A 26,257-nucleotide genomic window follows, 5' to 3' on the forward strand; every position below is an offset into this window, starting at 1 on the left:
CCCTCTCGAGGGAGGCAAAGACCCCGATGACCCTCAGGAGGGAGACAAAACCTTGATAACCCTCCGGAGTGAGGGAAGTGTCTTTGACCTCCAGTTTACTTAACTGAACGTCTCCCTTCAGTTTAAAGTTTTGAAAACTCCACACTCTGCAGGTTTAAACAGAGAAATCTCCTCTGATGAGAAGAAATGTCTTCAACTACAGAACTAAACTCCTGGTTTTTATCCTGACAACTGAAAGTCTACCTCAGTATTAAATACTTCTATATAAAACATGCAAGTCATAAACACTCTAATGTTCTGTCAATAAAACATGAAACTGAGTAAAAAGTTGTTTTTCTTAGAAATTTCAAATTTAATTCCGATTGTTTAACTTTTGAACGCGTTTCATCTGCAGGAAGCAGGTTTATGTTGTAAATAATATAAAAATGTTGTTGAAACTGGAAAGAACTCAACATCATGTGTACAACATGAGTGTTCAGACAATCCACCAGAGTCCAGAACTTTTGAAGAACCAACCTGTGGAGGTTCTACCTGTACCAGGGGCACACGTTGAACTTCGTGAAGCGTCAGCAGAGTCTGGATGGTTTTGAATAAAACCACTGTTTTTCTTGTTCTGTTTGTGGCATTTCGGATTAACAGAACCAAACCGGCCTATTACAGCCATGTTCAGACCACAGATTACAACAACAAAAACTTCCAGTCTCTTTAGAACTGGGTCATCCTGTCAGGGTCAGAGGTTGTTGTTGCTGTGGCTCCTCCTCCAACAAGGAATACTGCCATGCTAGATTTGGACTGGTTCATGCTGGCACTGGAGGAGGACTGAATCTGACCACCATTGGTGGAGCTGAACTCAAAGTCCAGATCCAGAGCAGAGTCTGCAGAAACAACCCACGAGGCCGGCCGCCATTTTTTCAGGGTGTAGGGCGTCTTTACACGACGTTTGATCTTTTCTCCTGTGGCGCTCAGACTACCGGAGTCTGGCACAAAACCATCACCTGAAAAAGAAAAGCCTGTGTTCAGGAACAGATGTGTTACAGAACCTTCCACTGGGTTGAAAAGTTCTGATGATGTAAAGAAACAAGGATTAATGTTCTGATGAGGACTCACCTGAGGAGAGGCAGGACAGGTCTAGAGAACAGGGACGCTCTGGTCTCCTGGTAGTCTTTGGTCTCAACTGGACCTGCAGCAGACCCAGTATCTGAGGATCTAAAGCTTGGTTCTGTAGATCTAACGGTTCAGATGTGGAAGTTTTTTCCAGAGCAGGTTCTAAAGCTCCTGTATGAGGTTCTAGAACTCCTGCAGGTTCTGGTGGTGAAGGTTTCTGATCCAGGGTTAGTGTATCTGAGGTCAAAGATCCAGAACAAGAAGCTTCAGGAACCAGGTTTTCTTCCTGTGAGGTCTGGAATCCTGGTGGTTCTGAATATGAACCAATTTCTGGACCTTCCTGACATGGACTGGTATCTGAGCCTCTGTCACAGGTAGTGGGAGGGGCCTGTGGGGCTGCTGGACCAGAGAGCAGAACCTTCTGTTCACCAGGTCCACTGATCTTGGTTTCTGGTTGTGGTTCGGGGTCAGGCCCGCTGAGCTCTGAGCCCGGTGTGAGTCGGTTGTTGTTGTTGTTGGAGTTAGGTCCATGTCCTCCAGCCCACCTTTGAGGAGGACGGGGAGGTTCTGTCTCTGCAGGAAGCTGCTCTCTCTCCAACAGAGGTTCTTCCTCATCAGGACTGAAGTGAAGGAGATTCAGGTGCTTTCCTCCTCCTTCTCCTTCTCCCATCCCTGCCACCTCCTCCTCCTCCTCCTGAGGGCCTGCAGGGTTGGTTCTTCCGTCTCCTGTGGTCCAGTTGGTCACCAAGGTAGGAACACCGGCACTGCAACTCCGGTGGACGTCTCTCCCTGCTGCATTGATGTTTCTCATGTTGGTAACCGTGGTAACCAGGTGTGGCTCTGCAGGTGGGCCAACTTTCACTGTGTTCATCTTAGCAACACCTGTTTCCACCTGAGACACAAGACATTCCGGGTCAAAACTAACAAGATCCAACAAATTATGACCCATTCTACCTGTCTCACTTGTCCTACCTGTCTCACTTTTCGGGGGGGGTCCTGCTTCAGTTGAGAGGACACTGAGCCAATCTCCTTAGGTTTGGACTGCAGGTGAAGACAGGTGGGCCTCTGGGGCAGGTTCTGCTGCTTAAGAAGGTTCTGGATTGATGAGAAAGACTCTGGAATCCCCTGAGAAAAAACAGGAAGTGATGTCACAGCATTCAACAGCAGCCCCGCAGAGACTGAAGCTAGATGAGCAGCATTACCTCTGTACGGTGAGGTGTCTGAAGGTCCAGCAGGCTGGAGGTCTGTGGTTCTGACCCAAACTGCTTCTGTGAGTGCTCCATCAGGTTTTCTTCAGACCGGTCCCTCAGGTTCTTCTGGACCTACAGAGACAGGTGCTGACAGCTAAAGTCCATGTGAGCAGCAAGAGAAACCACAGACGGGAGGGGATAAAAACATGAAACCTCTTTTGGGTCCAGCTTGGTGGCCTCCAGGTCTTCTTCTGTGAGCTGCAGCAGACCACTGGTCCTGGCACCACCTGGTGGTCCAGACAAGTACTGTCAGAGGGTCATGATTTATTAACAGAAGATGAATATTATTCTGTAAGTTACCGCTGAGCTGAGACTCAGAGACAGTGCAGATGACAGAGTCCATCCTCAGGCTGTTGGAGAACACCATGCTGTCGTCTGAGGTCCATGACTGAACCGGGCCATGAAAGATGGACAGACAGAACCACTGATGAGTTCATGTTTCATTAAGGTTTCAGGTTTTACAAAATCCATGAGCTTCTACCTGCTCCTGCTGCCGTGTGGAGTTGATGGACTTCCAGTTCTTCTTCACACCTTCTACTCCACCAGAGGTCATCATGACAACTGGTGCTGACTTCCTGTCTCCCTGGAGATTTCTGACCATGTCCACCTGAAGATCCTCAATGTATGAGGAGGCGGAGCCAAACTGAGAGGTCCAGCAGCCATTAGACAGATTCCTGGAACATCAAAAAAGGAAGAAACACAGGTAGACTCTGAAGGATGTGTCACTGTAGTCATTATGTACCTTGAATTACTGTGTACTTGTGATTGTTGTGTACCTATAGCTTTTGTATATCTGGGGTTGTTGCATGCATGTGATTGTTGTGTATCTGTAGTCACTGCATACCTGTGGCTGCTGTGTACCGGTAATTGTTGTGTACTTGTGGTTGTTGTGTACCTGTGGTTGTGTTGCGTTGTGTTGATGTGTAGCATCGTGTGCGAGCTCAGCAGTGTGAGTTCGACCAGACGCTCCTCGGCACACTGAGCGGTAAGTCGAGCCTCAGAGTCCTGATCCCAGCAGTCCTCTATGGTCTCCTTCAGGGACCGCTGCGCCTGCAGACACACAACAACACAAAGACTCACAAATACAGCAGGCTCAACATGATTCCAGCGGCAGCTGCAGTTCTGGATGGAACAAAAATTACAGCAGACATTGTCATGGGCCATTCTGCCCTGGATTCAGGCTGCTAGGAGCTGCTGGAAACAGGAAGTCTGACCGGGCTGTTCTCCTTCCAGGCTTCAGGGAATCCGGGTCTGAGTTTCTGCTGGACCACCAGGAACTGCATGTCTTCAACGCTCGGACAGTTCCCCACTTCGGCCTGGAATGCCAGCTGATACTCTGGAACATTGTCACCTGGAACCACAACAAACAAGTACACACAAAGCAAACACATTAAACACACAATAAAGACATTAAAGACAGAACAACAAACACTCACAAAACACACAACCAACACAATACACACAGCAAACAACGCAAAACACATTTTGAAAACAACACACAAAAACACAAAACAACAATTACAGTAAAAACATAATACACAACAGAAACATGACTGACACACAACATGCACATGTAAAAAGACAAAAACAACACACACTGATTCTACATGCTACATGTGTGACAAGTATGAACAGATAACAGGTGGGCCTGCTAACGGAAGGACATTCAAGGTAAGACATATTGTGTCACTTCCTGTCTTCGCTGCTGGTAGCTGGAGTAAAAATCTAGTTTATCTGGATTTATCCATCTTTTGCACAGTTCTTCATTCTAGTACACAAACACGCTCAATACAGTTGTTCTTCTACTGTTGGATTGTGTTTGAGACACCTTTGGTCTTTCAACACTTCTTGGTTTTTATTAGTGTATTTAGGCTCTGCTAGCACATGCTAGCATTAGCTTCGCATGGCTCAATTATGTATCATTATTTTATTCACCTTTATTTAACTAGGTAAATCCCATTGAGATCACTGATCTCTTTTGCAAGGGACCTGAAGGCAGCCCAACATGCATGTTTTTTGTCAATGTGAGGAAACCGGAGTACCTGGAGAAGCATGCACAAGAAGAACATGGAAACTCCACAAAGAAAGACCCCAGGTCCAACCGGAGATTGAACCCAGGACCTTCATGTTGTGAGGTAACAGTGTTAACCACTGAGCCGTCGTGCTGATTAACAATTGGTATTGAATGGTTACGTACCACAGCGTTTAAGGTTGCTCTAATCAAACCTTTTACTTAAGAAACCTGATCTTGATTCGAGAATTCTGGCCAATTATAGAAATTTAATCCAACAAACTCAAAAAAAATCTTGAGAAAATAGTTGCAGGTCAGTTGCGTGATCTGTAAAGAAATGATCTGTTTGAAGAGTTTCAGTCAGGGTTTAGAGCTCATCATGGCACAGAAACAGAAATGGTGAAAGTTGCTAATGATATTCTCATGGCCTCTAAAAGGACAGGTGTCTACACTGGTCCTGTTAGACCTCAGTGCTGTATTTGATACATTATTGAGTGTGGACTTTGTTGGTTTTGAACCAGTTTTACGTGACTGTCGACAAGAGAGAGGGCCGGCACCGGAGGAGGGGGTGTGCCAAAGACACCATCTTACCACCAACTAAATGGTTTGTTCCACTTTGGAGTAAGCTGTTGGGGGAAGAATCAGTTTTGTTGTGTTTCCTTGACTGATGAAGCCTTCTGGGTGGAAGGTGAAACGTTTCAGCACAAAAAAAGCAACTGTCCAGATGACCTGACTGAAAATTGTTGGATTGTATACCTGGATTATTGAGCATGGACTTTGTTGTTTGCATTTGATACAGTTGATCACAATATTCTACTACAGAGACTTGAATATAATATTGGGACTACAGGAACGGCTCTAAATGGTTTAAATCATATCTATCTAATAGATTCCAATTTGTAAATGTAAATAATGAATTTTCTTCATACACCAAAGTTAGTCATGGAGTTCCTCAGGGTTTAGTGCTTGGACCAATACTGTTTACCTTGTATATGCTTCCATTAGGTAAAGTTATTAAACAGCATGGGATAAGTTTTCATTGTTATGCTGATGATACACAGTTATATTTATCCATGAAACACAATTAATCCAATCAATTACTTAGACTAGAAGCATGTCTTAAATACATAAAAACCTGGATGACCCTTTATTTTCTGCTTTTAAATTAAGACAAGACCAAGGTTGGGCAGCACGGTGGCGCCACTGGTAGAGCTGCTGCCTCTCAGCGAGCAGGTCCCTGGTTCAAACCCCGGTCCAGGGGCCTTTCTGGGTGGAGTTTGCATGTTCTCTCCATGCTTGCGTGGGTTTTCTCCGGGTACTCCGGTTTCCTCCCACAGTCCAAAAACATGCATGTTAGGCTGATTGGTAACTCTAAATTGTCCCTAGGTGTGTGTGAGAGAGTGAATGGTTGTTTGTCTCGTTTGTCTCTATGTGTCCCTGTGATGGACTTGCGACCTGTCCAGGGTGTACCCCGCCCCTCGCACAGTGATTGCTGGACATGGGCACCAGCGACCCCCGTGACCCAAAATGGAATAAGCGGGTAAAGAAAATGGATGGATGGATGGAAGACCAAGGTTGTGGTTTTTGGACCTGAGCATCTTAGGAATACATTTTTCAGTCTTTCGCCCTCCTTAGATGCATTAATCTGGCCTCCAGTTCTACTGTTAAAAACCTTGGTGTTATTTTTGATCAGGACATGTCTTTTATCCCCCACATTAAAAACGTTACTAGAACTGCTTTCCTCCACCTGCGGAATATCATTAAAATTAGAAACATCTTATCTAAAAAAGATGCAGAAAAACTGGTCCATGCATTTGTCATGTCTAGACTGGACTATTGCAATGGTTTATTATCTGGGTGTCCAAATACTTCTTTAAAATGTCTTCAGTTGATCCAAAATGCTGCTGCCAGAGTCTTAACTGGAGTTACTGGGAGAGATCATATCTATCCAGTTTTAGCTTCTCTCCATTGGCTCCCTGTCAAACTCGGAATTTAATTCAAAATCTTACTTCTAACCTACAAAGCTCTCAACAACCTAGCGCCATCTTATATTTGAGATCTTGTTGTTTTATACTTTCCTAACAGAGCACTTTCCTTTCAGACTACAGGTTTACTTGTGGTTCCTAGAGTTTCCAAAAGTAGAATGGGAGGCAGAGATTTCAGTTATCAGGCTCCTCTCTTGTGGAACCAACTTTTTCTTTCTGTCCGTGAGGCTGACACATTGTCCAGTTTTAAGAGCGGGCTTAAGTCTTTCCTTTTTGATAAATCCTATAGTTAGGGTTGGCTTTGGTTTCCTGATCTATCTCATAGGTATTCTGCTATAGGCTTAAACTGCTGGAGGATGAATTGACCACATTTCTTCCTTAGATACATAATTTTTACTAGTTGGCTTTTTTATGTATGTGAATGTTTTTGTACATTGCCCTGAGATGACTTCAGTTCTGGGACTTGGCGCCATAGAAATAAATTGAATTGGATCATGTAGATGGTTTTAACAGGTAATAGGTGTGGTCAGGTTTTACCTGGAAACAGATCAGAGCACCTTCTGAAGCTCTCCCAGTACAGCAGCCCCAACGCATAGACATCGACTTGTTTCAGCGCAGACTCACAGTCTCTCAGGTTCAGAGCTCCGCCCAGAAGCTCCGGAGCCATGTACCGGACCGTCCCCACCTGCAACCACAAATCATTAGTTCCACCCTCTGCTGATGTCACACCTGTTCTACTGGTGCAGGAAGTACTGGGTGTAAAACACGCAACTGTAACAGACCTCAGATATGGTCAAGGTGTCGTCATCTCCAGACAGACTGGACCTGGCTCCTGTTACCTTCATGGACAATCCAAAATCTGCGAGGACACAGGATAGATCGGACCGGACCAGAACATTCCTGCTGGTCAGGTCTCTGTGGGCCACCGCTGGTTTGTACTGGTCTGAGTGGAGACAAGAAGGTTCTGTTACCCTGCTGCTCTGAGTGGACCTCCTCTTGTTTCTCAGAACATATGGACCATGTTTTCTGGACTGAACCTCTACTACTGTCTTAGGGAAGAACCAACTCTCTTTAGACAGAACAACTTTTAGTTTCCTGCAGATCAGAACATCTGGAGCATGTCATGATGACAGCTCAGAACATTGCAGTTCCAGCAGTAACCTCAGTCCAACTGGTAAAGAGGTGAGCAGATGTTCCTCCGCTTGTCTCTGATCAGACCAAAAGCAAAACATTAAGAATGTTCCTCAGACTCCTGTATGGAGAACCCTCCCTCTGCTGCAGCTGGACACCAGCCTTCACTACAAATGTCAAACACTGAAGGTTGAAAAAATTCTGTAAAACTGGGTTCTGTTCCAGGGTTCTGAAGACATTTTGGTAAAACAGCTGAGCTAAAATACAAGAATGTTCCTTCAAAATTTAAAGGAAGATCAGAATCTAATTTAAAAATGAACCAGAAAGCTGAAGTTCAGTGAAACTTCTTCTCAAACTGGTTCCACACCATCAGAACCATCTGCTGGTCATGTTCCTTTAGAACATGACAATTTATGGCTCTAACTGTCCTGCTGACGGTTCTGCTAAAGTAGATTAATCTGCTGCAGAGCAGTCCCTCAAAGTCAAGATGGGTTTTCAGTGTTAGTGGGACGTACCTCCTCTGTCCAGTTCAGAGTGCAAGAAGGAGAGTCCTCGGGTCACACCGTGGGTCATCCGGCAGCATGTCAACCAGTCCACTGTGTGGACAGACAGGAACCGAGAAAGGCTGCCCTGAAAGGTCACAGGTCAGGATTCACAGAGGTCAGAGGTCACAGACTTCACAAAGGCCACAGAGGTCACAGGGGTAAGAAGTCACAGAAATTACAGAGGTCACACTGGTTAGAGGCAACGGATATCAGAGGTCTCAGAGTACGCAGGGGTCAGAAGTCATAGACCAGGGTTCACAGGGGTCAGCGGTAACAGATCAGAGGTCACAGGGGTAAGAAGTCACAGAAATCACAGAGGTCACACTGGTTAGAGGTAACAGATATCAGAGGTCTCAGAGTACACAGGGGTCAGAAGTCATAGACCAGGGTTTATAGGGGTCAGCGGTAACAGAGATCAGAGGTCACAGGGGCCTGACATAACAGGGGTCAGAGTTCACAGATCAGACGTCACAGGGGTCAGAGGTTAGAGCTCAGAGGTCACATGGGTCAGAGATCATGGGGGAAGTTGTAACAGGGGGTCAGAGGTCACAGGGGTCTGAGGCCACAGACAACCCTAAAATTTCAGAGCAAAGTTCTGATCTGTTAAACAGCATGTAGATCGTCTGAGCTCCACATTCCAGTTGGAAACTTCAGAACCTTCTGAACCCAGCAGGGTTCTGTAAACTCATAGAGGATGGCACAAAGGTTGGAAGTACCAGATCTCAGCCAGAAATAAAGACTTTCATGACTAAAACTTAAAAACGTATCTCTTGCGCTTGTCCCGGGAGTGTGTGTGTGTGTGTGGGGGGGGGGGGGGGGGTACACGGGGCAACGCAGTTTCCCAGTACAATAATTTGAGTAAACGAGTTGGTTTCCATCAGATCCAAAATGTGAGCTGCAGCACAGTGCCCCCACACGATGCAGACTACACCACAGTCTGAGCAGGACATGACCAGGATCAAAACCAGATGTGTTCCTCCTCTGGAGAACATGACAATCCACTAGCATGGACATGACACAGATTTATTATCTGGGAGGGGTGAAGATGAGCAGTAGAAACTCGTTACCTTCAACCCAGACCTGAAGATTCAGAGAGGATTCTGAAAACTCTTAAAAATTATTTATATTAAAAAAATATATGACTATGTTTATTAAAGAAAACCAACAGTATGTGTTCTGTCAGCCATCTTACATGTGGGTAGAACTCCATCAGGATCAAGAACTCGGGTTGCCCGTCAGCTGCCGTCCTCTCGTCAGCGCCCAGGAAGCGGGCGATGTTCTGGTGCTGTTGGAGCAGCGGCAGGCTGTAGACGGAGCGCTCGTTGCTGAAGTTCTGCCTGCTGGTCGAGCTGAAGACCTTAACGGCCACGAGGCGCTCCTTCAGAGAGCCACGGAACACGGCGCCGTAACGGCCTCGACCAATCAGCTGCCAGAGACGACGACAGAGAGGCTCGTTAAGAGATCAGCAGAGAAAGATATGTTCATCGGTCCTGGAAGGGAAAGTGGTTCGTCCCAGCTGCTGACGGGTTTAAAATAAAAACTGTAAAAATCTAAGCAACAAACACACTTCAAAACAAACGGTCACTGATGAGTACAAAAAAAAGAGACTGTACACACACTTTACGTTTTTACTGTGGTGCTCTGCAGTGATGGTGCGGTACACATACTTTGCATAATTACAGTACATAACACCATATTTACAGTAGTTGTGTGTCACTTCACTAGTATCCGTATGTTGGACATCAGCTGTTTAAAGTAAAACAACAAATTGATTCATTTCTTGTAGCGTCTGTGTGGCTGCCTTCGTAGGGTGTCATGAAGGGGGAGAGGACAGGTTGTCCAAGATGTGGAACAGATTAGGTGACTGTGGCTGAGTGGTTAGAGCAGTTGTCCTCCAATGCAAGAGCTGGGGGTTCGAATCCACCAGCAGTCACATGCTGAAGTGTCCCTGGGCAAGACACTGAACTTGTCATTGCCTCAGATGTGTGTCCCATCGGTGTATGAATGTGATAAAAACACTGATTAGCCTCTTTAGAATGATTTGTTCAATTATCCTTGTAGAGATCTAGTAGAGTGCTGTATGAACGGGTAAATGAGGCACAGATTGTTGTAAAGCACTTTGAGTATTTTGAAATAAGATAGAAAGGCGCTATATAAGTACTGTCCATTTACCATTTACCATTATTCCGTGACCTCATGTCCCTCAAAGACACCAACGTCTCCAGGTTCTTCCAGCTGTTTCACCACTTAACAGATAATGAAGCTATGGTGTTTCTTTAGGTTCAACATGAGGTCCTCTGTCGGCCATCTTTGACCTTCCTGATGATCCACCTGCGTTCTGCGAATGTGTTTGTGTGCGAGTACCTCCATCAGTTTGAGGTTGTCAAAGTCGACAGCAGAGTTTGTGTTTCCGGCCTCCATGCCATCTACGGCAGTCAGACGAAGCTTCTGTTTCCCTGAGATCAAACAACAAACTATTAATATTATTAATGACTGGTTATTGATTAACAGATTTGATCGGTTCAGCAGAACTGGACTTTTTTTTTTGTCAGGCTCTACAGAACCTGACCCTCCTCACAGAGGGAACAGGTTCTGTAACAGTGGTTCTGAGTTCTGTGTCACTGATGAAACTTTGTTCAAACAATCAGATTGTGACACTCGGATCTGTCTAATCCTTGGAATGTTCTGTTTTGTAACAAAGTGATTTTAAGAAAGAAAAAAAAACTTCCTTTCTCTCTTTTCTTTTTGCTGCCATGCTCAGAGTTTTACTGCAGATCAACAATAAAAAAAAACTGGTTCTGATAAACCAGGCTGACACTGAACTTCTGGATTGGACTTTAAGAACCTCCAGATGGGCTCCAAATAAAAAACAAAACAGATTTATGTAAATGCTAACTGTTCTGTCAAGAAGAAGAGTGGTCCACGATGGAAACAGAAGGTCCAGGAGACTTTGGCTGAGGGACGTTTACACGAACGTTAGTGGGGATGTATGAATACATTTGACCCTGACCCTGTAAGGATCAAAGAAAATCTTTGGTAAACTCAAACCTTTTTAAAATCATGAAAATTGTAAAAAAAAAGTATCTTTGCTGAAAAAAGGTTCAAACTAATCCGAGACTGAGGATTAAAGACTGCAAATGTATAAAGTTTAGGTAAAATTACTTGAAACGCTGCCGAGTTCAGGACAAAAGGAAGGAAGTTGGCTAATAATTAAAGTAAATAAATAAATAAAATAAAGTAAATTAATTTACATAAATAAATGTGTCTTTACTTTTGAGCACACGGTACCCCAGGAACAGCGCCATGATGACAATAGCTGCAGTGGAAACGGTTACCAGGGCAACGAGTATCTTCTCCTTTTGCGTCAGACGTCTGTCTGTGGACAGAAAAAAGTCAGGATGGGACCGATTTGTCTCAAAGACCTGAAGCTCAGTGAGAAACGATCCTGTGGACACCAGGATTGGAACCAGACTTCACTCACACCTGTCCTCTGTCACTCCTGTCCTCTGTCACTCCTGTCACTCCTGTCCTCTGTGACTCCAGTCCTCTGTAAACCATGTCCTATGTAAACCATGTCCTATGTAAACCATGTCCTATGTAAACCATGTCCTGTGCGCACCTTTGTGTCTGCTGTCCTGATCATCTTTCCTCATGTGCTTGAGGGCAGGTGAGTCAGCAGTAGGCGGAGCCTCTGTGTAGTCAGAGTTGCAGAGGTCGTGGCTGCAGCAGCAGAAGTGGTAGTTGGCTCTGTGAATCTGAGAAGGCGTAGCGGTCTCCAGGATGCAGTGTCTGCCAAGACACTCCTGCTGGTGTCCAACATGAGTCCAACATCCTGGACAGAAACATTTGAACTGTTTTCTGAAACAGTTTTGCCAGAGCAGTGAAATGGCTGCTTCAGCATCCTTTATTAAATGAATATAACCTAAATATTTAAATAATGTTCCTCACCTTGGTTCAGCAGCTTCATCTCTCCATCCTTTCGTTTTTCCCACAATCCATAGCAGCGGGAGCCACGGCTGCAGCGAATCGTGCCGTTCTCCAGCACCTCTCCTCGCAGCTCATTGGTGGAGACAGACTCCGCCTCCTGCAGGCTGTTACTGAAGGCACAGAGTCTTTCCTGTTCATTTGACTGAAAACCTGCAGAAACAAGAACTAAACCTCAGACATCAGTCTGTCAGGGGCCAACAGGGTCCTGCGGGGGCCCTGGAGATCCCACCCCAAGATATCAGGTCATGTGACCACAGATCAACACGAGGATCAGGTCATGTTGGTTTTAATTGTTTTCTTTCAGTAAAGAACAGCACAGATGATGTTTGGAGATGACTTTGTGATCTGTGGTGAGAACAGGGAACAGGAAGAGGAGAACTTGGAGAGGTGGAAGTATGCACTTGAAAGAAGACCAATGAAAGTCAGCTGTAGTGACAGAGTATGTATTTGAATAAGGGGGAGACATGTGGAACAGTGAGGCTACAAGGAGCAGAGGTCACTGAAAGCCTCTTCAGCTTTCATCGGCTCCGCACCACACCTCACCTAAATAAATTAAGGGACTGTCCACTGCCAGCTCCCACCCCAACTCAGCCCGGTTAATGGGACCATCTTCTCTGTGTTTCCAAGCGAGATGCTCCAAGAAGCCGATGTTGACATAGCAGGCAGCAGCCGTTGATTGGCTGCTGCTACGTGAGCTACATCACTGGATGACCCGCCCAGCACATATATATATCAAGTCTTATGGATTTTTCGTAAATTATTTACAAAATTACACATTGAAGCAACATTAATTTTAGTGACCTCCGGTTGACATAAGCGGGTGTCATTACCGCCGACGTGAATATTAATGTCAACAGTTTTAATCTTTAAATCACTTCTTGGTCTGCTGCCTTCATACATCTCCTCCTACATGTCTCTGTGTGAGTGTAGCTACGGCGTGCGCTCTCAGGACATTATTACCTGCAGTGTTCCCTCAGTGAGGACTGAACTTGGCAAAAGGGCCTTCTCCTACTCGCTCCTGTTTCCTGGAATATCTTGTAAAAAGACCTGAAGCTCTCGACCTTGACCTCTCTAAGTGGCTTCAAACATCTGTTAAGTTTCTGGCAAAAACCAATGCGGACATGTTCCTGTTTTTAGCTTTCTACATCGCCTTACAACATATCTGTTTTTTTGTTGTTGTTGTTGTTGTTTCATACATCATATTTTAAATACCATTTTATTTTCACTTTTCTTCTTCTTCTTTCGGCTTTTCCCTCTTCAGGGGTCGCCACAGCGAGTCATCCTCCTCCACCTCACTCTGTCCTCTGCATCCTCGTCCTCACTCCAACTACCTTCATGTCCTCTCCAAGTGCATCCCTATATCTCCACTTTGACCTTCCTCTTTTTCTTTTTCCTGGCAGCTTGATTTCTAACATCATTCTACCAGTATACCCACTGTCCCTCCTCTGGACACGTCCAAACCATCTCAGTCTGGTCTCTCTAAATGTATCTCCCAGTTGTTCAACCTGTGCTGTACCTCTGATGATCTCATGCCTATTCTTATCCAGCCTTGTCACTCCTAAGGAGAACCTTAGCATCTTCATTTCTGCCACTTCCAGTTCTGTCTCCTGTCTTTTTGTCCATGTCTCTGTCTCCAGACCATACAATATAGCTAGTCTCACCACTGTCTTGTGAACTTTTCCTTTGACCTTTGCTGACACCCTTTTTGTCACAAATCACTCCTGAAACTTTTCTCCATCCACTCCATCCTGCCTGGACTCTCTTCTTCACCTCTTTACCACACTCCCCATGTTCCTGGACAGTGGACCCCAAGTCCTTGAAGTCCTGCACCTTTGTGACCTCTGCTCCTTGTAGCCTCACTGTTCCACCTCCTCCCTCTCATTCACACACATGGACTCTGTCTTACTACGGCTGACTTTCATTCCTCTTCTTTCAAGTGCATACCTCCACCTCTCCAAGTTCTCTTCCACCTGTTCCCTGTTCTCACCACAGATCACAATGTCATCTGCAAACATCATAGTCCACGGGGATTCTTGCCTGACCTCATCTGTTAGTCGGTCCATCACCAGAGCAAACAAGAAGGGGCTCAGAGCCGATCCTTGATGCACTCCCACCTCCACCTTGAAGCTATATGTCTCTCCTACAGCACATCTCACCACTGTCCTGCTGTCCTTATACATGACCTGTACCAGTCTAACATACTTTTCTGCCACTCCAGATTTCCTCATGTAACACCACACCTCCTCCCTCTGCACTCTGTCAGATGCTTTTTCTAAATCCACAAAGACACAATGGAGTTCTTTCTGACCCTCTCTGTACTTCTCCATCAACATTCTCAAAGCAAAGATGCATCTGTGGTGCTCTTCCTCAGCATGAAACCATACTGCTGCTCACAGATAGTCACCTCTCATCTGAGTCTTGCTTCCACAACTCTCTCCCAGATCTTCATCGTGTGGCTCATCAACTTAATTCCCCTGTAGTTGCTACAACTCTGAACATCACCCTTGTTCTTAAAAATGAGCACCAGCACACTTCTTCTCCATTCCTCAGGCAATTTCTCACCCTCAAATATGCCATTGAATATTTGAGTCAAAAACCTCACCATCTCTCCAAGACATTTCCAAACCTCCACTGGTATGTCTTCAGGTCCTACTGTCTTCCCCTTCTTCCATTTTATTTTCACTCGTTATTCTCAATTTGTACGCATCCTTTATGACTGTCTTTTGTTGTCCACTGTTGTCATCACTCTGTGTTTAAAAAAAATCAGGTCTCTCTTGTAAATGAGTCCCCGAGGCTCAATGGGATTAACCTGTATAAATAAAGGTTGGATGAAAAGTCAAAGTTTCTTTGTTTGTCGTTCAATTGTGTACACAGGGTCCCAGTTACATCCAACAACCAGATAATCAGTAAATGGAAATGGTTTGGATCTAGATTATCAGAGTGTGTATGTGTGTGTTTGGGGGGGGGAAGTTGCGTGCGTATGTGTGACTAAGTGTGTGTGTGTGCGTGTTGGTTTGTCTCAGCTCTCAGGAATCTGTTCCTCCCTGCGTTTGGAGCCAGCAGACTCTGAATGTTTAGTCTGCTTCAAACTCACAATGAGCACAGGATGGACGACTGATCCTTATCACCTGAACAAAAACACAACCACTGAGACCAGTGGACCCCCCAGGATAGGACTGACGGACCTCAGTGGACGACTGATGGACCTCAGTGGACTACAGGACATGACTGATGGACCTCGGTGGACCACATGACATGACTGATGGACCTCAGAAAAGTCATTTTCTAAATTGTCTCTGTATTCATGTCCCATCTGTCCCTACATGTCCTATGTCTCTCTTTTGTTTGAGACGTCCAGAATGGACAGGACTGTTGCTTTATGTCCGACCAAGCTGCTCTTTTGGGAGTCCAAAAGGACAAAGTTCCAGATGTGTCTCAGACTGACCTTTGACTGCAGGAAGCAGCAGGAGGAGGACACACACCATCAGTGCTGACTGAGACATGTTGGACGTCTCTGTACCATTACTGATCCTGCACCAGACCCTCCTGAAGGACTGAACCGGACCCTCTCATCTCCAGGGACTCTGGAACACAAAGAGACACTTTCTGAAACGCCAACATGGTGGTCTGAGGACCCGGGCCGCTGGTGGTTCTGGGGGACCGGGCCAGGGTTGGACACAAACACACACCTCCCTGAGTGTCTCCGGGCGCGTGTAGGATGCTCTGACCTCAGGTGAGTCTGCAGCAGGGAGGGGCGTGGCGCGCGCGTGCACACGCACGCGCAGCCGTCAGACAGACAGACGGTTCTTACCGGTGAGGAAGACTCCGGTCTGACTGCAGCAAAACGAGATGAAGCTGCCCTTCCGTTCTGGCCCGGCCTCAGTCCGGTCTAGTTCCACCGGGCTCGACTAGTCCGGTCCGGTTCGGACTCTCCTGTGCGGGGTTAATCCGGCTCCAGCAGCAGAAAACGCGCAGAGATGAAGCTGCGCTCCGTCAGTCTGCGGCCAAACCCAGCTGTTAGTCCGAGCGTCACTTCCGGTCGGCTTCTTCAACATAAAAGCCTCACCATATCATACCATTTTATTTATGGAGCACTTAAAACAGCGACAAGGCCAACCAAAGTGCTGTACAGACAGAACAACAGGCAACACACAAAGCAAAATACAAAATGAGGTAAATCAGAATATAGACAAAAAAACGATGCAGATAATGTCGACTAACCAGTGTGGAACATACAGGATCAAAACACAGATCATCTGGTGTTGAAAGCTACTGAATAGTAGTGGGTTTTTAAACGGGATTTGAAAACCGAGAGGGAGGGGGCCTGTCTGACAAACAGAGGTAACTCGTTCCAAAGTCTTGGTCCTGCTACAGAGAAGGCTCTGTCACCTTTGCGCTCAAGACGAGTTCCTGGAACTGTGAGGAGCAACTGGTCCGCTAACCTCGTGGTGGGACATATGGTTGTAGCAGATCAGAGAGATGGGGGGGGGGGACTGTTCAGTGATTTGTAGACATACAGTAGTATTGTGAACTGGATTCGAAAGTGAACCGGTAACCAGTGCAGTGAGGCCAAAACTGGTGTAATGTGCTCTCTTTTGCCTGTACTGGTTAAAAATCGGGCTGCTGCGTTCTGGACCAGTTGTAGTCGTGCAATGGAGGTTTGACTGATACCAAACTGGAGTGAATTGCAGTAATCAAGCCTAGATGTAATGAATGCATGTATTACTGTCTCCAGTTATTTTTGGACAATATGGGCTTCAGTTTAGACAGCCGCCTCAGTTGGAAGAAACATGATTTAACAATCATGTTTACATGATTGTTAAGCTTCAGGGAAGAGTCCATTATCACGCCCAGATTAGTGACTGACAGGGTTAGAGCAGAGAGGTCGATGCAGTGGTTTGTGATCGTGTTGTTGGGAGGGAACAACATGACTTCAGACTTCTTTTCATTGAAACTTAAGAAGTTTAAAATCCAGTCCCTGATGTCAGCCAGGCAGTCGAGCAGCGGTTGAATAGAGCATGTACCATTGTGTCTTAGGGGGAAGTAAATGTGACAGTCATCGGCGTAGAAGTGGAAGGGCATGTTGTGTTTCCGGAAAATAGCACCAAGCGGCAGCAGGTATAAAGAGAATAGGAGGGGACCCAGGATGGACCCCTGCGGAACCCCACATTTAAGCTCTGCCACTGCAGAACTAAAATCCTTGATGGAGACACAAAAGGATCTGTCAGCGAGGTAAGATCTCAACCAATTGAGGGCTGACCCTGTGATGCCCACCCACTGCTCCAACTTAGCAATGAGGATCTCATGGTCGATGGTGTCAAAGGCGGCTGTGAGGTCCAATAGGACAAGCAGCACAGAATCACCGGTATCTGTGAATCTGAAGATGTCGTTAAAGACCTTCAGCAAGGCAGTTTCAGTGCTGTGGAGAGGTTTAAAGCCAGATTGGAATAGCTCTAAGATGGCGTGATCCTCCAGGAAGCACTTCAACTGGGACTTGACTATTTTCTCCAGTAGTTTAGAAACAAATGGGAGTTTGGAGACAGGCCAGTAGTTGGAAACGACTGAGGGGTCGTGGTTTGTTTTTGTCAGGAGAGGCTGGACAGCAGCATGTTTAAAGGATTTTGACACCACGCCAGTGGATAAACTACTGTTTACTATATCAAGAATGGACGGACCCAGAGTAGGAAAAACCTCCTTTAGTAGTTGAGGAGGGACCACATCAAAGGGGGAACCAGAAGGTTTCAAGCTGCACATGACCTGCTCTAGAGAAGACGGAGTGATGGGTTCAAAATGGTCAAAAGGAGCTACAGATTGAGGTGGGATGGATGGGTCATGAGTTGGAGGGGAAATGAGAGCCCGGGTGGTCGCAATTTATTTCCATAAAGAAATGTAAGAAGTTGTCGCACAGCTCAGTCGAGGCTTCCAGAGGTGATGGTTCAGTGAGGTGGAGAACAGAGTTTAGGGTGGAGAAGAGGACACGTGGGTTGTGAGAGTTTGAGGTAATTATATCAGAGAAGAATTTGGATTTAGCAGCTTTCACTGCTTTCTGATAACGGCGCCAACTCTAAGTATTTGAAAAGAGACCTGCAGCCTGTCTTTCCTCACAGTCAGGAACATTTTTTAGAGTCTGTTGGAGCTTTAATTGTGACACCGAGGTGTCTGAAAAGACTTTTATTTTAATCTGGGTTCTCAGAAGATAGAACAGATGTTTGTGAAAAGGACTTAAACGCATTCACTAAATGCATTTAAATGTTTCTGTTTCTGGTGAATTTCAGAGAAAAGGTTCAGTTTATATTTATTAAATGATGAACTGTTGGATGTGATTTTTGTGGTTTTAGTTTCGTTCTCTTACACAACTTGGATTTGCAGAGAACCTGACAGGAAAACAGCTGTGGGTCTGAACCTAAAGATTTATTTGATTTTATTTATGCTCAAAGTTGCAAAACTATATTTTCAGTAAGTTTCACACTGAATCATTTTTTCTACTGATGAGAACAAAACAAAAGTTGTTGCTGAAACACCCTAAACTCCATAATTTTTCTTGTAGAATTTCACCAACATTTTATTATTAGTATTAATTATATTAATATTAATAATCATCTTGGCAATGTCTGCTTTTTGGTCTTTTAATTAAGTTTGTTTTGTATTTAAATTATTAGTTTATTTTTACATTTTTCTAAGATTCATATTATAAATTCAGTAATTAGAAATGTTCTAAAGATATCTGTTCTGTCTGAAGTTCTCTTCCGTTTGGAAAAAGAACATGAATAATATTATTTACACCATAATTACTAGAACTTTTGTTTTCTTTCTTTTGTTGTTATTTCTATCATTTAGTGTTTATTTAATTTATTAATAAACAGTTAAATTTACATCAATGGATGCAAAGGTAAAGATGGTAAATGTTTACTTTCGTCAGAGATGAAATTAATCAGTCCTTTAAAAAAAAAAAGTTTTAAAACTTTTATTTTGAAGGCGGCGCTAGCTCACCGTCCTGTGCGCGTGATGGAGCAACCCGACCTCCTCTCCTGAGGATAAACCTCTTTAGGAACCAGGAGCTGGTTCTCCTCGGGTAGGGGCGGTCCTAGCCTGTTTGGTGCCCTGGGCGAACAACCCCTTCAGCGCTCCCCATCCCCCGAGCCTGCATCGCCCACGTGTGGGCCTCCACAGGTGGAGGTGAGGAGGTGGATTATTCCTCTTCCTAGAGGCTCCAGAACCGTTGCTGAAGAGGCCTGTGTGGCTGAGGAAGAGGATGTCTCCTCATCCTCGCATGTGGCAGAGGGTGCCCAAAATATCTCAGAATCCTCCTGAATTTGCATTAAAATACCAAACTTAAAACCTCTGAAACATCAGTTGTATCCTTATTAAACATTCATAATTCTATACCTCACAATGGTTATTTAATGGGCTACAAAACCGTTGAGAAGTATCCTAATGCAACACTGAGTACTTCAAGCTAACATAACTTTTCCAAATAATGTGAAGTGATTTAAGGATCGTCATACTGACACTGCAAACAGCTAAGACAAAACAAGCAGCATACACAGTATGTCCAGTGTGTGAAATATTCAGAATAGGAGACAAATCAACACCTCTTCCAGTTAATGGTTAATTAAGCTACATCACAAGCCTTTAGTAATTATAGCAGCCTAATATTGCTTTATCGTGTAGTAGTTTAGTTTTAGAAGAATTTCAATCTTCAAAACGAGACTACTTTCTGCTGAAAACCGAACATGTCATCCTGAACTTACAGCTAGCATCTTATGTTATTAATTAACAGTAAGCCTATCTTGCAGCAGGCAACAGAACTGTTGTAATGCTCCAAGAGATGACACAACTGCAGATCTTCATCTTGTGCTTGTTTCTCCTCTTCTTCCTGAACTGGGCACCTGATGGATCTGAGCTGTTCTTGTCCATCTCCCATGTGTGCAACTGGCACTCCCCCAGCATGAGCCAAAAAGGCTTAGTTCTAAACTAATTCACCTTCCTTGGTGTGCAGATTCATTACTGTAATACATTTTCAATAATTTCACAGAAATAAGCTGTCAACTATTGGCTATATCCACAATATTATGAATGAAATGTTCTTTGTTTGGGAGCAGTCAGTGGTGTGATTTATTTAGTGAACTAATTGTATTAGATGCATCCGTGTGTGTGTCAGACCTGAGCAGAAGCTGCACGCCCTGCACCTGGAAGAGGGTGTCCACTCCTGACAAGTGGGCCATAGCAAACTGATGTGTAGGTTAGACAGGCATAAATAATGTATTTTATTTTTTGAGGGGCGGAGCCGGGCGCTCGGGCCACCCTTGTCGAGATGCAGCCCTGGGCAGCTGCATATATCAGAAACTGCCACTGTCCTCAGGTATAAAAACCAGTACAGGACTGGGAGTTAAGACTTCAGGTGGGCTCACACACCTGGAACTCCTGACAGCACCAACCCTTCACCAGGTCCGTGAAGCTGATTTAAAGGATGGAACGAACATCTGACGTGTTTTTATGAAAGAATGTTCACTCTAATGGAAGAAACACCTCAGAGTCTGACAACTGGAAGGTTTATTAAACATTAGACTCATAGTTACAACATTTTAAAGAACCAAAGTTCAGCTTTGGATCAACAGAATTCGTCTTCACAGACGAGCGTTTTCACGATTCTAGCTCTGAACATTTTATATCTGGGACGTCAGGACCCTGAGTTCTGCTCCGGGGGATCAACAGGAAACAGACAATAAAACACTGTTCAAACCTTAAAAAGACAGATTTGTATTAAGGCCTTCATGGAAACATTGAGAAATTTCCCCATTTCATCAAATAATATGCTTCATAAAACACCACACATATAACCCATCCACCGTACACAACCCATCCACCGTACACAACCCATTCAGCAGACTGTAAACATGTTCACAAGTTTTCGATGAAATCGTCTCCGAAGTCGACCATTTTTCTGAGCGCGCTCAGGATTAGGATGTCCACCTCGTTCTTTAGCTGGATTTCTTCGCAGTAGTTCTTCACAGGAAACATGCAGTTCATGGGGATTCCCACTGCAGCGCTGACGTCTGTCATCTGAGGATTAAACCCCGACAGTCAGACTCTGAGAGGTGATGACGTCAGGAGGATGTCTCTGCACCGAGACTCACCTTCTTCCTCAGGTGTTTGCTGCGGTACACGTTCCTCAGGTCCTTCTCAGTTTCCGGACAGGCCCCGTCAATGTTGGTCAGGATCGCCATCTGGGGAATTCCTGCAGACACACAGGAGTGGCTGTGGATCAGTGGTTAGAGCAGTCAGAGGTTTGATTCCACCAGTATAGTCATATGTGGAAGTGTCCCTGGGTGGGACACTAAACCCCTCGCTGTCTCATGTGAGGTGCGATTCTTTTTTTTAAAACTTTTTATTATAAACAACTAATTTTATGCTGAATGGGATCAATGACACATTGTTATTAATATTTATTCAATTAGGCGAACTCTGAGTTCAACAATCTCATTTTCAGGGGGGCCTGAAGGCGGCCCAACATGCAGGTCTTTTTCTCCTGTCCCACCAACCCTCTGCAGATCCTTCCATCAACCATCTCTGTGGTCTTTCTTTGTTCCTGCTCCCTGGCAGCTCCATATTCAACATTCTTTATCCAGTGTGTCCACTTTCCCTCCTCTGGACATGTCCAAACCACCTCAGCTCTAACTTTGTCTCCAAACCTGAGATGTCCCTCTGATGGACTCATCTGTGATCAAGTACATCCTCTGCCACCTCCAGCTCCGTCTCCTGTCAGAGACACAGTCTCCAACCATGACAGCAAGTCTCTACCTTCTTGTAAACCTTTGGCCTTTCATACCTCCACCTATCTTCCATCTGCTCCCTACTCTCACTGCAGAAGTTATCTGCTAACATCACAGACTCTGTGGACTGCTGTCTGATCCCATCTGTCCCTGATGTAACCCCACCTCAAACCCATCTGTCTCTCCTTCTGCACATCTCACCACGGTCTCTGTCCTCTGACATGTCCTGCCCTACGCTCCCATACTGGTACTTCCCCACCACTCCTGACCTCCTCATGCAGAACCTCAGCTCCTCCCTCCTGATCATCTGCAGCTCCTCCTGACCGTCTCTGAACTTCTCCAACCCTCTCAGAGCAAACATCAGATCTTCACTGTCATCATCAACTTGGCGATAATCGTCACCATCATTATCCTTCTGGACTTACTGCAGGTATCATGGTTCGGTGTGTGTAGACCCAAGTGCAGGTAGTCATGGGGAGCATGATAGAAAACAAAAATGGCTCCCGTGACCCGACTTCGGAATAAGTGCAAGATGGATGGATGGATTTATTAAATAATCAAAAATAACAGGCCGACGTGGCAGCAACAACTTACAAACTAACACATGGGAGAGCACAAGGAGGCACGAGGAGAACTGAGACATCTGACAGGGTTGCAGAACAATGAGCTGACATGGTGGGGTGATCAGGAGTGGTTTAAGTAGGACTGAGGGAGAGGGAGAAATGAAAGCACCTGGGATGGTTACTAATTACAAACGAGTGTGAGTGACAAGTGGCTGGAGAGACTGACTGAGGAGAGGGTGGAGTGACATGGAAACAGAGTCAAAACACGAGGATCTGAAGATATAACACAAATCAGAAGGGGAACAGAGGCAAAAGAAACTCAAAGAAATAACAGAAAAACACAGATTACGTCAGTACCGGTCCGGTCAAGGAACGGCTCTTGCCGTCCCAAAGGCCAAAACAAAGTTCCGACTTCGTGGGTGGAAACAGGATGGAGGGCAACAAACGAAAAACACAAAGATAAAAAACAAAAACTGACATGGCTGAGCTGGGAAAACTCAAAACAGGCAATACACAAAAATTCAGGCAGACAGGTACTGTCCAGAGCGCAACCAGAGTTCAGCAAAATGGAACGTGGCCTGTCCAGAGGGGGGCAAGAGTTCTGAGGGACGGCCCGGAGACCGTCCATTACAAGTGAGACGCCCACCTGGTCCCTCTCAGAATCAAGTCAAGTCAACTTTATTTATAGAGCACAATTAAAACAGAAAGAAACTGTTATCAAAGTTAACAACATCATCAATTGGAGTAAAATTAATGAAAAAATACCATATGCTAACGATAATACTGAAGAATTTATAAAAAGCAATTAAAGCATAGGAACACACTAAATCAATCACACTGTGTGAAACGCCTGCGAGGACAGATGTGTTTTTAGCAGATTTGAACTGAAGAAGGGAGGTGGCCTGCCTGATGTTGGGGGGGCAGGTTGTTCCAGAGTTTGGGACCCATGACTGAAAAAGCCCGATCTCCTCTGAGCTTCAGTCTTGTTTTTGGAACAACCAAAAGCAGCTGATCGGATGATCTCAGGGCCAGAGAGGGAACGTAAGGTTCCAGTAGCTCGGAGAGATAAAGGGGTGCGAGGCCGTTTAGGCACTTGAAGGTCAACAGAAGAATTTTAAAGACTATTCTAGTGCGCACAGGGAGCGAGTGAAGGGAGGACAGAACTGGTGTAATATGTTCAGACCTACGAGTTCCAGTAAAAAACACAGAAGCAGCATTCTGGATTAGATGAAGACATGAGATGGAGGCCTGGCTGACCCCAGCATAGAGTGCATTGCAATAGTCCAATCGGGTCGTGACAGAAGCGTGGACTAGTTTCTCAAGGTCGGGTCTGGACAACACTAGCTGAACGAGGTGCACGAGAGGTGAAGAGGCCACAGGGGAGGCTGCAGATGTCAAACCAGTGATGGGGAGGCAGATATAAAGACCAGGGAGGGGCCTGCAGCAGGCAAACCAGGATGCAGTGGTAGAAATTGGACCAGTGGAGGAGGGAGCTGTGGCAGGTTTATCTGCAGCAGCTCTGAACATCACTTCGGTTTTTAAAACCAGTACCAGAACCCTTCTTCTCTGTTTCTCCTCTCTGTGGTAAATACATTTCCTTTCGCCTAGCTTGGTCCCCCAGTCCTCCTCAGGTATATCATCTATATAAACCACCTTTCCACATATGGGATCCCATTAGATATTGCATTTATTATTTTGTTTGTATTTTAATTAACTTTATTTTATGATGTTGTGTTTTACTGCTTTGTTTGAGTTAATTGTGAATCACAACCCCCGTTGTGTTTCAGTGTGCTGTATAAATCAGTGTGGCATTCAGACCAACAGACTGAACGGTGGTTCGTTCGTTGTTCTTCTGAATGATCGATCTGAAAACCCATTCTTACCCAGGTCACTAGCCTTTTCTCTGATGCTTCTCATCTTCTCCAGAACTGATGTATTGATTTGTGGAGAGTTGGCAGAAATCACACAGGCGAGAACATGAACTCTGTCGTCTGGAGAAGGATTGGGGTTATAGCCTGAATCACCTTCCGAGACTGGACTTACTGGGTTGAACTGGAAACCAAAGAAAAGGGCAATGGAAAAAAAACACATGTAAGTGAAGTTTATTTACATAAGATCTACAATACCACAAAAAAAACAATACATGTACATAAAAATTAGTCAGGACAAAGCAACGGGACCTGCTAGCTAGCAGATACCGGCAAAGGACGGTGTATTATTCACATTACGTCACGTTTCAAAACGACGGCGCTAATTTGTCAAAATAGCAGCGATCCAAATGTCGAAAAGACAGTTCAGTTTACTTTCTGTAAACGAATGGATGGATGGAGTGTCCTTAGTTGGACAACCGAGAAGGAAGTCGTGATTGAGGTCGGAGCAGCAGGAGCAACAACGTGCAGGAATTAATTCAGAGGAGAAGTGTTCAGCTCTGAAACATGAAGTGTGTGTGTGTGTGTGTGTGTGGGGGGGGGGGCTGCTTTATTCACACACAACCTGTTGTTGCTCTAAAATAGTAATTTAATCAAGTGTTTACAAATGTAGATGTTTAACAACCAGTTAGAATAGGCAACATCAAAATGCAGGAAATAGCATCTACTTTATTCAAACATTTGAGGGAGAGGAGGACCCCCACCCCACCCCCCCACCCCCCATTTGCATTCTGGCATTGATCAGTTTACAAATTAAGCCCTTCTGCAAACATCCGTGATGCATCCCAAACAAAAGAGTGTTGTTTTTTACATTTATTTATGTTTATTAGTTTTGATTTGTAGTTATTATTATTTGACTATCATATAATATTTTTACATTTAATGGTTTTTATTGAGTTTTTTAATTGTTTATCTGTCAGGGACTGCAGATGGAAACCAGCCTGTGATTAAGTCTGACACTTCTTCTTTATTATGATTATATCTGTTATTGTGGACAGTTCCTTCTGAACAGACTGAACTAAAAATAACATTTAATGGCTGTAAATAAAATCCCGCAGCCGGCGGTATTCAAACTTATTCCAGTCAAGGTGAGTCATGTACCTTGTGGCCTTCCTTTATGTGTCCCTTTAAGGCCAGTATGATGTCCTGAGCATGAACCCCACAGTTCGTCCCGTCTTCCAGACCCATGATGTCATTGAAGACCAGAGGGTAGAATGTCTTAGAGCTTCCTCTTCCTTTACTAAATTTATGAGTTTCATACTGAAACACAAAGAAACAAGTTGTTGTTCAAAACAAGTGATGCCCACATGACCAGAACCAGCTGACAGGAAACAGGAAGCACATTTCTGACAGGAAGAAGCTCAAACAAACAAACTACGGTAGTGATGCTTTAATGTCAGAAATCTAAAAATGATTGTTCTTGCTGAGGTGACTTGACTCTAAGAGGAACGGGAACCTGAAAGTTTTCTCACTTTTTTGGTGAAGCTTTTGTCAGAGGTGGTGCAACTGGCTAAAGCAGGGATGGCCATTCGTCCTCGAAGGATGCTGCTAACAGAGTCAATGAAGCTGGACTTCCCTGCTCCCACAGGTCCGTAGAGGAGAACTCGCAGGTTCTTGACGCCTTCTTTCACCGGTTTGTACTCCTGCACATACTGAAGCTCCTTCAGTCTGTCTCTGAGAACAGATGTATGAAGAACAGTTGTTTTTATTCTGTTCTGAACTACAGACCTCTAAAATATTCACAGCAGGATCAGTCTTACAGAAAACATAGACCCTCCAGCTCCAACAGAATGTATATGAGGAAAACCAACAAAATAACTTACTCAATAAGACAAATGTTTGGCTTCTTTCCAATCACAGATAGGCTCCTGGTCTACAGACCAATCACAGACAGGCCTCTGGTCTACAGACCAATCACAGACAGGCTCTGGTTTACAGACCAATCACAGACAGGCTCTGGTCTACAGACCAATCACAGAT

General features: G+C 44.9%; 2 protein-coding genes across 2 annotated transcripts in view; both read right to left on the bottom strand.

The window, feature by feature from the left end:
* Positions 1-705: 705 nt before the first annotated feature.
* LOC119419776 (bone morphogenetic protein receptor type-2) lies at positions 706-20,238 on the bottom strand. Its single transcript, XM_037687159.1, has 19 exons — positions 20,177-20,238; positions 15,459-15,544; positions 11,975-12,163; positions 11,646-11,858; positions 11,298-11,402; positions 10,391-10,482; positions 9,219-9,452; positions 7,997-8,111; positions 7,133-7,293; positions 6,888-7,035; positions 3,569-3,705; positions 3,250-3,404; positions 2,830-3,028; positions 2,655-2,742; positions 2,508-2,581; positions 2,307-2,426; positions 2,077-2,229; positions 1,108-1,996; positions 706-995 (listed from the first exon to the last, which is right to left on the bottom strand). The coding sequence occupies exons 1-19, from the start codon at positions 20,236-20,238 to the stop codon at positions 706-708; spliced, it is 3,510 nt and encodes a 1,169-aa protein (XP_037543087.1).
* Positions 20,239-20,914: 676 nt separating this feature from the next.
* LOC119419777 (interferon-induced protein 44-like) overlaps positions 20,915-26,257 on the bottom strand; it is an 11,002-nt gene continuing 5,659 nt past the window's right edge. The window contains exons 4-8 of the mRNA XM_037687160.1: positions 25,750-25,951; positions 25,379-25,537; positions 24,233-24,401; positions 21,151-21,251; positions 20,915-21,076 (exon numbers count right to left, since the gene is read on the bottom strand). Coding sequence (XP_037543088.1) covers positions 20,915-21,076; positions 21,151-21,251; positions 24,233-24,401; positions 25,379-25,537; positions 25,750-25,951 — 793 coding nt within the window. The remainder of the gene's footprint in view (positions 21,077-21,150; positions 21,252-24,232; positions 24,402-25,378; positions 25,538-25,749; positions 25,952-26,257) is intronic.

This window comes from Nematolebias whitei, chromosome 13 (genome assembly GCF_014905685.2).
Source record: "Nematolebias whitei isolate Nwh7 chromosome 13, NemWhi1, whole genome shotgun sequence".
Lineage (NCBI taxonomy): Eukaryota > Metazoa > Chordata > Actinopteri > Cyprinodontiformes > Rivulidae > Nematolebias > Nematolebias whitei.

Coding starts and splice junctions, on each gene's coding strand:
- LOC119419776 (XM_037687159.1), bottom strand. CDS start 20,238: ATGGCCCACTTGTCAGGAGTGGACACCCTCTTCCAGGTGCAGGGCGTG. Junction 12,164..15,458: donor GCTGCTTCCTGCAGTCAAAG/GTCAGTCTGAGA, acceptor TTGTTTCTGCAG/GTTTTCAGTCAAATGAACAG. Junction 8,112..9,218: donor TGATGGAGTTCTACCCACAT/GTAAGATGGCTG, acceptor GTGACCTTTCAG/GGCAGCCTTTCTCGGTTCCT.